This window comes from Sinocyclocheilus grahami, unplaced genomic scaffold, assembly GCF_001515645.1.
Source record: "Sinocyclocheilus grahami isolate Dianchi unplaced genomic scaffold, SAMN03320097.WGS_v1.1 scaffold1233.1, whole genome shotgun sequence".
NCBI classification, from domain to species: domain Eukaryota; kingdom Metazoa; phylum Chordata; class Actinopteri; order Cypriniformes; family Cyprinidae; genus Sinocyclocheilus; species Sinocyclocheilus grahami.
Window position 1 is genome coordinate 140,838 of NW_015506412.1, and position 12,684 is coordinate 153,521.

Here is a 12,684-nt window from a genome sequence, read left to right on the forward strand (position 1 = left end):
ATAGTTCCGATCAAAGCCACAGCAGAACTGTTGTGTGCCTCCGAGCAACACACAGCGGTGTTTCGTTACTGAATGAATCCACGTTTTTGAACGAATCCAGCAAGTCAAAATTTCAGTGGCCCATTCATAAGGACAGTCACTTGCCTCGTTTCTGAATGAATCAGCAATTTGAATGAATTGGTTGAATGAATGAATAAATGACTCCCTCATTAAAACAAACATTTGCCGCCACCTACTGGTGGTTTAGTCATATTTAAAAGTATCATTGCATTTTTTCAGCATTTATTTGTATGTTTTTAAAAAATATGTAAAACATTTATCTTATAAAATTTTATATGCATTTGAAATTTTGCAGTGTAAATGCATTTATGGCACCTCAGCTTCATCAAACTGTCTGTGTAAATGCATCTAATGCCACTTCAGATGCAGCTTCTGTTTCCTCAGCAGTGGAAAGACAGCGTTTGTTTAACTAATTTCATTTGAATGGTAACAACTCTCCAGTTTCTTATTATTCTAACTGAATTAATTGAAACAAAGAAAGAATTTGATGTGAAAGATGACACATTTAAAGGGGTCATATGATGCGATTTCAATTTTTCTTTCTCTTTGGAGTGTTACAAGCTCTTGGTGCATAAAGATCTGTAAAGTTGCAAAGACTAAAGTCTCAAATCCAAAGAGATATTCTTTATAAAAGTTAAGAGTCAGCCACGCCTAACTAACGCGGCTCGTTCTAACACGCCCCCACATGTCTAAGTCACGATGTGGGAAGATTTGCATAACGCCGCCCAAATGTTCACGCAAAGGAAGGCGTAACTTTGATTCTCGCTGTAGTATTGTAGTCGCCGCCGCCTGGTAGAGTAGACTGCAATGCCGGCTGTTCTGACTCACAGACTGTAAGTATGTTTTTTATATTTAAAGAATTTGCCACTGACAATTCAAACGCGAGTTTTGGGCAGTGTAGAGTAGTGCTTGCTGTTTGTCATTTCTCGGATCATAAATGCAGACATGGTTTTATGTTTACGTGGCACGATGCAATGCAACGCGTAAAAAGACAGTACAAGTCATTATAATCCATAATTATGTCCCCACTGGATGCAACGAATGCCTCGTTTATAATGGGTTTACATGTTTTTGAATCGTCGCTCCGGCCTGACAGGGCATCATCACAGTATGGTAGGGGCATAACATTTCCGTCACACGCTTGAGGTATTCGGCCAATCATAACGCACTGGATAGCTGGCCAATCACAGCACACCTCGCTTTTCAGACCAATGAGCTTTGTAAAAAACGAGGCGGGGCATAGAGGAGAAATAATAATGTACAGTATGTGGAAAATAATGTGTTTTTTTAACCTTAAACCGCATAAACATTTCATTACACCAAATACACAAAATAATGTTCTTTTTAGCAACATCATATGACCCCTTTAATAAGGTTAGGGGGGAAAATGACCATTTATAAACATAGTGGGAAATGACATCTGTTTTGTTACATACAGCAACTCATTTTAAGTTAACTATTTCTTCCTCTTTCCAGTCACAGAGCACTTTATTTTGAGAGTTGTTTAAGTGAAAGAAAATCTGTAACTTAGTCCAGATTGGGGGAATTGTGCGTCACTTTCAAAAAATCGGAAATCGGAATCAGCCAAGAAAATTGCAATTGGTGCATCTCTACAGAAAGTGTAAATATATAGCTGCATTTTCTAAATTCAGTGTGATATAATAATGATGCACCACTGTTTCACTATTAAAAACAATGATTAAGCCCCGTTCACACCAAGAACGATATCGTCTGTTTATTCTAAGCGCACACACATCTGCCGCTTAAAATTGTTGAGCTTGTTACAGCAGGATGGATTCTGATTGGCTGTCCATTTTTTTTTTATCGTTTATCAGCAGGAGAAAAATTGTTTTGAAAGTGATTCCAACGATATCGTTTCTCTTTGTCTTTATCGTTATAGTTGTGGTGTGGACTCTTTAATATTGAGAATGATTTATAGAACTATATCTTTATCATTATCTTTATAGCTTTCGTCCTTGGTGTGAACGGGCCTTTAGAGCTGATTATGTCCTGTCAATTATATACTAATTAATACCACTTTATTTTTTGCACAATTTTCTACATCTCAGCTGGTCTTTATTTCATGTTTTGAAATACAGTATTAAAGCACCATAAAGTCATGATGCAACTGAAGAATTTTTGCATTGTGATATACGTCCAATAGATCATCAAAGAAGAAATTAAACGTAGGCCCGTGACTTGGTTCAATTCACTGGTTGTTCAATGGGCGGAGTTTAAGCAGACGAAACCATTAGCCGTTTTTCCACTATCAGGCCGAACGGTTCTAAGAACTGTCAGGTACGGTTCCAGTTGTATTTCCACGTGAGCCTGGTACGGGCGCGGCACGATTACAAACCGTTCTCGGCACAGAATTCTCAGCACGGTTAGACAACCGTGCTGAGCCATGCGTGACGTCACCACTGTTGTTGCCTGGCTACCAGTTTCTCCATAGCTGGCTGCGTAAGCGAAGCGCGCTATTTGATCAAACAGCAACGTAAACGGCTATGCTACGTTCAATATATAAAAAAAAAAATAAAATGTCTGAGACAGTTTGTTCTGTGGAGGAAACCTTTGCGCTTATTCTGGTCATTTTATTTTTCGTGTCAATAGTTGTGTCCTTTTTTCTGTTATTTAACAAAATAAATATAAGATAAAAAAAGGAGTCCCAAAAAAAGAAATATCTGATCATTGTCCATATCGCGGTTTACATGACATTTGCGTTACCGAGGCAACGACTGACGCATTTGTATTACATTCCAAAGAGCTTCGTTATTGGCACTACAGTGGAAAATGAAACCGTATCTGTGCTGACTGGCCCGGATCGGCACGGAATGGAACGGTAAAGAGAACCGTTCGGCCTGATAGTGGAAAAGCAGCTATAGAAGTAGTCTGGCATGTCAACAGTGAGAAGTCTTTTGAGATATTTCAATTAATTTAAAAGGTAAAAAAAAATTAATGAAACGTTTGTATGAATGAATCGCAATAAGATCAGTTTTATGCATTTAGAAAAAAATATGAATTTTTTGAATTTTCATTTCATGCAGACTTTAAATTTTGCATTTAGAGAATAAAATTCCTTCCATTTTTTCCAAGATGTGTAATTATCAGCATTTTTAAAATGAAAGTATTTTACAGTGTTTGTTAAAAAAAATATTGGTACTATTAGATGTTGTTCTGAGTATGATCATAATATGATAACAAAAATACAGTTTAATGATATTAGTGGGAAACACTATATTGCCATTTTTACATACACTTTCAGTGCATAGCAGAGGCAGTCTGGTTTTTTTTCTGAGAGGGACCAGGTGGACGGCTGCTGCTGTTGCTTTAAGATCTCAGAGGTGTCAGACTTGAGCTAACAACTGAGCAGCATGTTTATCATCATCTGCATTATGGAGATCAGACAAATGATTTAAGCACATTCCACTTATCAGACAAATCATGTGTCATTCAAACAGCCTACGGTTTGCCACAGTCTTTATTTGGGGGGTAAACGCAATCCTCACCTCTTTGTCAGTGAGGACGTGCTTGGCCAGTTTGACCTTGGCGAAGTTGCCTTTGCCGATGGTTTTCAGGAGTCTGTAGCAGCCGATGTGGGGCTGATCGTCTGCTGTGGTGTGGAGCACGTTGGAGCGCCCCCCGGGCTTTGAGTCAGAGTGAGACTGCGAAGGGAGAGAGAGAGAAAACAGTTTAGGTCATTGTTTGTTTTTTCAAACTATTCCAGACCACAGGGAATGGTTATGAAGAATGAACCTAAACACACAGATGTGAGGTTTGCAGAGAAATGCTTTAATAATATCCTTATCAGAGCTTGGGTGATTCTGATTGGATAGGACTCTGGAGTGAGACTGCGAAGGGAGAGAGAGAGAAAACAGTTTAGGTCATTGTTTGTTTTTTCAAACTATTCCAGACCACAGGGAATGTTATGAAGGTTGAACCTAAACACACAGATGTGAGGTTTGCAGAGAAATGCTTTAATAATATCCTTATCAGAGCTTGGGTGATTCTGATTGGATAGGACTCTTGCCAGTCGCCATCTGATTCTCACACTAAGAGGACATGCAGAGGGAGGCAAAGATGAAGAGTGAGGTAGAAAAAGGAAGAGACTGTGACAAAGAACAGACATTAAGGATGCTCCACAATTTCGGTAGAAAACAACATTTTCGGTTTTTGACTAATAGGAAAAAACAGGCAGTAAATTTTGGCCAAAACTGAGAACAGAAACTACACTGACATCTAATAAAAGAATCACGGGCTTAAAAAAAATTCTGATTAAATGGTTTAGGTTTCATTTAATTAAACAGAGGCTGCTGATGGATGATATTATTGATGGAAAAGAGATTGTGTTTAGACAAGCACAATGTTTAAAAGCCTAAAGATGCACATCGCAGTCAATATTCACAAGTGACACATTCAGTTTATATTTGCATTTCCTAGTGGTGTATTATAGTCTCAACAGCAAACGTAACATACTTTGCTCAGCCTCTTAGTTATGAGCAAATAAGTCAGTGAGATTTAATAATGTTTTAGAAACATCTCTTATGCTCACAAAGGCTACATTTATTTGATTAAAAATACAGAAAAACAGTAATACTGTAAAACAGTGTTACTATTTAAAATATATTTTCTATTTTAAAGTATAAACTGTAATGTATTCCTGTGATGGCAAAGCTGAATTTTCAGCAACCATTACTCCAGTCTTCAGTGTCACATGATGCTTCAGAAATCATTGTAATATGCTGATTTGGTGCTCAAGAATTATTTCTTATTATCATGTTGAAAATAGACATGCTGTTCATATTTTTATGGAAATGGTGATGCATTTCTTTCAGGATTCTCAGATGAATAAAAAGGTCAAAAGAACAGCATTATTTGAAATAGAAATTTGTTGTAAATGTCTTTACCGTCACTCTTGTTAACTTAATGCATCCTTTTTGAATAAAGTATTAATTTCTTTAAAAAAAAAAAAAAATCTATATCTATATATAAACACTTCCCAGTAAATGACATTCAGTGTGTAATGTGACATTCAGTGTGTAATACTCAATACATTTTTTTTTTCAGATTTCCAAGGAAACCAAGGTATGACAACCTCCATGCACTAATGACGCCCTTATTTTGAATAGAGTGTTTTTACAGTCAATATTTCAATGAACAGAATAACTGTTTTACACCTACATAGTACTTTACCACAATAACAGCTCCATCAACCTTTAAAAATATTAATGTCTGCAAAAATGTAAAAAGTAAAAATTGAATTTTAGCTATTCCAAACAAAGACTAATACAAAATGAACACTTTCAGTTTTGGTTTTCAGACCAGTATTTCAGTTTCAGCCATTTTCATTTCAGTGCATCACCAGCAGAGTTGATGAGAAAAGAGAGAGATTGAGACGGAGCAGGATGATGTGTGATGCTGTGAATTTGGTCACATGACAGACAGCAGGCAAGTGAAAAAAAAGAAAAGAGGAAACTAATGGAGAGTGAGTGCGAGACAGACAGAGAGAGAGAGAGAGAGAGAGACACACACACACACACACAGAGAAGTGTTTGACAATGGGGATTTCTCTCTTCTGTCGTGAGGTACATTTGGTTCTTTCTGTGTTGACTGGGGAACAGAGCATCAATTGTGGCCTGTCCCAGTGTGTGAGCTCAAATTCGAGCTTCAGTCTGAGGATAGGCTGTTGACCAGTGAGGTGAGCACATCAATGCAAACAGATACTCCATTGTCTGGATTGTCGCACATTTTCACAACACAGTTAATGCCACCATGTTCACATTAGTCCATGTGACGTGTCAGTCCCTGAAGTCTGGCTTGTGTCTGTAGTACATCAGTGTGCTAAGAGTGCCCTTTATCTACGGAGGGCAAACATCTACAAAAACACAATTTCAAAGCACTCAAAAAAAAAAGCACTGCACAAGGTCTGTGATTTAGTTTTGAAGCGTCTTCCTCATCACACCCTCATGGAGCCAGATGAATTTACTTCACTTCATCTTATATACGTATGCAGTATATATATATATAAATAAGTTCCAAAAGCTATTCAATCAAGAGCAGTGAGTGATTTCTTTGTTGTTGCTATTTGATTAATATTAAGACAGTGCTGTCACTTTAAGAGAATGCACTGATACAGTACGTTCAGCCGGCTATGTCTGCAATAGATGCAATAGACACTATGTCTGTAATGTCTGCAATATGTCTGCCCATCTTCCGTGGGGAAGTCGTGGCCTAATGGTTAGAGCGTCGGACTCATAACCCAAAGGCAGTGGGTTCGAGTCTCGTACCGGCAGGGATTGTAGGTGGGGGGAATGAATGTACAGCACTCTCTCCCACCTTCAATACCACGACTGAGGTGCCCTTGAGCAAGGCACCGAACCCCCAACTGCTCCCCGGGCGCCGCAGCATAAATGGCTGCCCACTGCTCCGGGTGTGTGTTCACGGTTTGTGTGTGTTCACTGCTGTGTGTGTGCACTTTGGATGGGTAAAATGCAGAGCACTAATTCCGAGTATGGGTCACCATACTTGGCCACATGTCACTTCACTTCACTTCACTTCAATAGGATACTTACCAAGACGGGCATTTTGATAATTTTTGTGTGAATTTGTCCATTTAAACACAATACTTGAGAGCTTAATATTTGCGCGCTTCGGATGAACGCACGCACAAATCTTCTCATTGCGAGCTATGACTGGGTTATTTGAGAGAGTCATACTGCTTTTAGATGCTTCTTTTTCAAAAACATGATGATATTATTAAGGCAGCAGTGATTTTTTTTCAACAGTAGGCACATACATAACATTATAACGAGAACATTTCAATAGGATACTTACCAAGACGGGCATTTTGATAATTTTTGTGTGAATTTGTCCATTTAAACACAATACTTGAGAGCTTAATATTTGCGCGCTTCGGATGAACGCACGCACAAATCTTCTCATTGCGAGCTATGACTGGGTTATTTGAGACAGTCATACTGCTTTTAGATGCTTCTTTTTCAAAAACATGATGATATTATTAAGGCAGCAGTGATTTTTTTCAACAGTAGGCACATACATAACATTATAACGAGAACATTATAGGATGTTGTGAATTCTTTTTGCTTTCCTTGCCCATGTTTCAGTGTGCTGCTATGAAGAGAGCCCATCCACGGCGGGAGTTACACTCTCTGGATAGATGATGTAACTTAGCTGAAGTTCACTTGCATCTGCATTACGTTACGTTTAGTGTATCTAGGATTTTTGATTAATCTCACAGGATGTGGCACAGAACAGGCTTCAGGTTACTGGAGTTCATCTCTTCAGCTTCACCTCATGCAGCTATTTCTTTTAGAGGTTTCTTTTACGATAACATTGTTGCAACAGTCTAACAGTGTTTATTTTTTGTAGTCATATGTACATGTTTTCATGTCATATTTTTATGTCAACATAAATGTTTGTAATAGTCTTTAAATATTTTCATTAGCTATGCACATAATGAAGTATAATATATAAAACACTTTCAAAATACATATGTACATAGTACATATACATATGAACAAAAAAAAAAAGAAATATTCAATTTTTTTTACAAATCTAATATTTATATCTAATATCATACATTTTATCTAACATTATTAGCATCTTAGTTACATATACCGTATTGGCCTGAATATAAGACGACCCTGATTATAAGATGACCCCCCCTTTTCCAGATGTACCTTTTGGAAAAAGGCTTTTTAAAAACCAAATCTTGTTTTTTCTCAGTAAAACACATTTTGTCTTCAATTATTTTCATATTGCATATTTTTCCTATTTTCATTTTTGTTTTGAAAGGATGGTAAAAACTGGTAAAATGTACCAACAATCACATTTAAAAAATATACACTTTTTGATATACCATAAAAAAAAAAAAAACAGGTAGCCCATCTGAATTAGTTTTTTGCGAAATGTGGAAGCTCTGTAATACACAGAATACGCATTTTAATATGTTATACTGGCAGTTAAGTTCATTATTTGCTTTGCGACAGAGATAGAAGTTAGCTAGTGATGTGCTTTTAGATGCTTACCCTTGCGCGCCGTTGAGCAAACCAAGTGTTGTCGTATTGTATTGCACAGCACTGACCTTCAGTACAGCAGCACTGCTGCTTACCCACTAATTTACACCCCTATCACCTCACCAAATCAATGATATCACTTCTACACCAATGCAGCAAGGGAACATACCACAGAAACCTTTCTGCACACTAGGGCTGCACGATAAATCAAAATGAATTCGAGATCGCGATTCGACAGAAGCTGCGATTGTCATGCGTATCTTTCAGTGAAGCACGGTTCTGTAATCAGTAGTAAATCTCCATCCAAAGGCCAGAAGGCACTCTCGAGCTGAAACTCCAAATACGCCTCGCAGAAGAAACCCAGAAAATGCCTATCGCTGCAGCTGAATAAACAGAAGATTCAACTGCTTTCATTGAAATACAACATTAAACGGTGCATAAATCTTGGAAAAAAATCCTCACAGAACGACAAGACATGCTAACTTGGCTAAAACTCTTTCTGGGTCACACAAACATGCTCCTGCACATCCAAGTCCTAACAGTCTCATCTGTCTCCGTGTGTACATTACATAAAAAAATGGCACAAGAATATATACCATAAACACCAGTTAAAATTGAATTTCAATGTCAATAATGTACCCAGTTAACTGCAAAAAATCTATCAGTCATCAAATTATCATGTACCTCTATCTTTTGGTCCCATAAAAACACTTGCTGTGAATTTAATCTCCTCAAAGAATCATGACAGAAGTGAGGACAGATAGAGTAGAATAGTTTCAAAACAAAAGTCCATTGTTGATAGCCGTAAACGAATAACCCTTAGGCCTACTTCAGGGGCCAGGAGATCTCTGCCTAAAATAAGATCCACAAGCGGACCACTCTGGGAGTCCGAACTGAGAAAAGCAGCTTCCTCACACACTACGGCATAACAGGAAGTCGAGCTAATTCCCGGAAGTTCAGTGATAGAGGAGAGTGAGAGAGGGAAGAAAAAAGACAAAATGGTTTGGGTTTCATGTCATACACAGGAAGCGAGACGTGTCTGGGTTTGTCAGGAGGAGTGGCTGCCGGAGTGAGACGAGGGCTTCAAGAAGATCTCTGGAAACGAGAGCTGACATGCCCGGACAGCTGAAAAACAAGACAATGGAACGGAGTGGGAGAAGACAAACTGCAGACTGAGCCCTTCTGAAGGCTTCTCCAGTTCATCTGATCCACTAGCAATCAGTCAAACATACAAGAACGCCAAATGAATGATGTCATCGCAGGGTTACATACGTAGAACAGGGACTACATTTTAAAGGAATTGAAGAGATTAAGGAGCTTACTGTAATTAAAAGTGGATGTTAGACAATTATCTCAGACTAAATGAAAGGTGTTGGAGAAAATACGATCAGAATGTTGAATGAACTGCATTAATCACTGCAGTAAATACAGCTGGAGATTTATGTAGGTTGGCAACAACTAATGACATCATCTTTACTCTACTGATTGCTAAAAGATACGTGATGCCATATATGAAAAAAGAGAGAGAAAAACTGAACAAAAGCAAATAATTATTTGAGTGAAGAATTGGGCTTGCCGCGATAGACCGGTTACGTCACTTGCCCACCGCGTCACCGACCCCCACCGTCGTTTAGATTTTTCCTCATTTGAGGTGATAAAATTTTCATCTTATTCATTGAATCTTGACTTCCTGTTTATTACTATTAATAATAATTTCACTACTTGTAATTATTTCTAAACAGCATGACTCATTTTCAACCAGAAGTTCATAAATTACTTTAAGAAGGCTGAAACTCAGCATGTATGAGATCAGGCAACTATATTTGTCATGATGTGAGGTATTCCCCAACTCTTTTTGACTACAAGATAAAATCTTGGACAAACACACACTTACAGCTTTAAATCAATTTTAATTTGACGCCTCAATTTCGAGCTCAAACAACCTGCATCCATGACACATGGTCTATGCGTGGGCAATGGTCCTTCCCTCTTTTTTGGATCTCTGGAAGATAGCAACTGGTATAATTTGATGTGTTAGAACAAGAGAAAAGCAATGAGTTCTGCAGTGATTTCATAACATCTGCACAAATCAGTGTGGTTCAGTTCACCGCCACACACATCAGCAAACATCTATAAAATACTCACTATATGCCACAAAATAAAGCTAACCAGGTGGAACCCTGCTCAAAGACAAGTTAATTCCTAAGAAATGGACAGATGCTTATCTAAAACCATCTTTATAACCAAAGAAAGAGGGCAGTATACAAACACTCTGCTTTCATGAGCTAGAGATGAACTAGCTCTACCCGTCTCCTTGAAAAACCAGTTTTGTCCAACAACTTTATTTCCTTGAACCTAGCACCAGTGGGAAAACCAACCAGATGATCCAGCTCCACATCTACAATACGCAACCCGTCATTTAGACCATTCAGCTACTAGGCTAATAGTTCACACGGACTTGAGACTCTTCATTATGTCATCAGTCCAACCGGTTGGAGTTCTCTGATTCCTCAGTGAACAATCCAAGGCTGTTCTGAGCAAGATTAGTTTCATCGTTTGTCAACGCTGATGTTTATGGCCCGATTAGAGAGGGCTGGTCACAGACGTCAGAGCTGACAAACATTCAGGAAGGGTTCATTTTATTGGGACAATATGTAATGCATACCAACCAACTAAAAGCCATTATTCCAGAGGTGTCATGCTAGTTTTGCTACAGCCTGACTGCATTCACTATCAAGGCATAAATCTGAAGTTTCATGTTGTTATGGAGACCCGTTTCTCAAAATGTTCTTTTCACCATATATGCTCAACTAAGCCTTCAGTCTCTCTCTAGAAAAAGACCTGCCGTTCAACATCTGACTTTACACACAAACACACACATCAAGAAAACTGTGCATAATTTAACACATAATGTGCACTTTTTATTAAAGGGGTCATCATATATATTCTACATAGAAGATGAAATGAATTGTCAAAGCAAATGTCCCCAGGTATTTTTAAAAAACTGTATAGAGCATACATACATGTATAGCAATTCACTATTTTTTCTTTTTTTGACCAATTAATCACACCATTGCATACAACAGGAACAATTACACCAAACAGAAGAGAATAAAATGCTAACCGTTTTTAGTTTAGCACAGTGTCAAAGTAAGACAATTTAGAGAATAACTACATTTTACTCCAAACTTGCATTATAGCTTTGATCGAGTGTTTGAAAAACTTCCTTCTGTTAACTGATTCTTATTTTATAGCATTCTATACAGTGATAGTGAAGGCTATGTCGATTAGCATTGCAATATAAATATACGTTTTCCAAATGAAATTACCTGAGATGGCTTGAAGAACACAGATAAACCATATACTGTCATAATCAATTCTCGTCATGTTTCATCATACAAAACATTTATTCCTGCATTTTATTCAGCTACAGTGGCAGCTGGATGCCTTTGTCCATATAAGGGATTTTCTGGAAAGTAATTAATTTTATTACGCCTATGAGTCTAACTTGAGGACCTTCTGTGTGACGGTGCTTTCCGGTGTCGAGTATGAATGAAACAAATCACACGTGAGAGTTTAACGCTCCATAATTGCGCTGGCACTAAATTACAACGTCATATTATGGTATGTGTACTATTCATTTTGAAATATCGCCAATACCGGTATATCGCGACACCCCTAATACACACACACAACACAGTATTTCCCCTAACAGTATATTAGGGGGGGCGGCCCGACTAATAATTTGGGATCATTTTATTTTAAATGCCATAATGTCAGTTGAAAACTAGGGATGCACCCATACCGATATCGGGCCCGATACTTAGCTCATGTACTCATATTCCTTAAAATGCCTCGATACCAAACGCCGATACCACACAGCATGTGAAAAGCGGCATATTCAGACAAAGAAACACCGACAACAGAACAACAGACAGCAGAATGGAGTTAAGGATGTCTACTACGAAGTATATGTATGCAACGAATATAACGTTAAACATTCAGTATTAACGCCTGTATAGCTGATGTGCGCGAGCTGATAAACAAAGCACGCTGAGTGGATTGAGCGCGCGGCGGCGCAGATGCCCGAGCTTGTCGAGTGAATATACCTTTCTCACAGACATCACTGGAAAGTTTGTAGTTCGGTCGGATATGTAAAAAAACAAGTAAAACAATGTACAAGTTACTTAACGGTAGAGAGAGAGAGCGTGCGGGCACTTCTGTTGTGTGATCTTTGATGTTCACTCACTTAGCACACGCATCATTTGGATTAAAACTAAATCGTAAAAATAAAACCATTTATAGGGGCATTCACTATAAACAATTTATTTTCAACCTTAGGCATACACGACTTTCCGGGGAAAGTGAATCTAGCAGCCACCGGGAGTCTGTGAGAACAAAACACAGGCGTAGAAAAGACTATAAATTGTTTTTAACGAGCACAGTAACTGAAATTTAAAACTGTTAAAAGAAAGGCTTAATAACTGTTGCACAGACGTAATACACTACGCATCAATTTATCTTCCCTTTGTGCTTTGCAGTTTTTAACATGAAGCGCTTACAATGTGCGCATCCGGTGTGCAGAATGATG

General features: G+C 38.1%; 1 protein-coding gene across 15 annotated transcripts in view; it reads right to left on the reverse strand.

The window, feature by feature from the left end:
* The window catches only part of LOC107568300 (serine/threonine-protein kinase MARK2-like), a 38,185-nt gene that overhangs the window by 23,392 nt on the left and 2,109 nt on the right, over positions 1-12,684 (reverse strand). For all 15 annotated transcript variants that reach the window (XR_001606736.1, XM_016254231.1, XM_016254242.1 and 12 more), the window contains one exon: positions 3,567-3,722. Coding sequence is in view for 14 of the 15 variants with exons in the window: in XM_016254231.1 (XP_016109717.1) it covers positions 3,567-3,722 (156 nt within the window). In the remaining variant the exon portion in view is untranslated. The remainder of the gene's footprint in view (positions 1-3,566; positions 3,723-12,684) is intronic.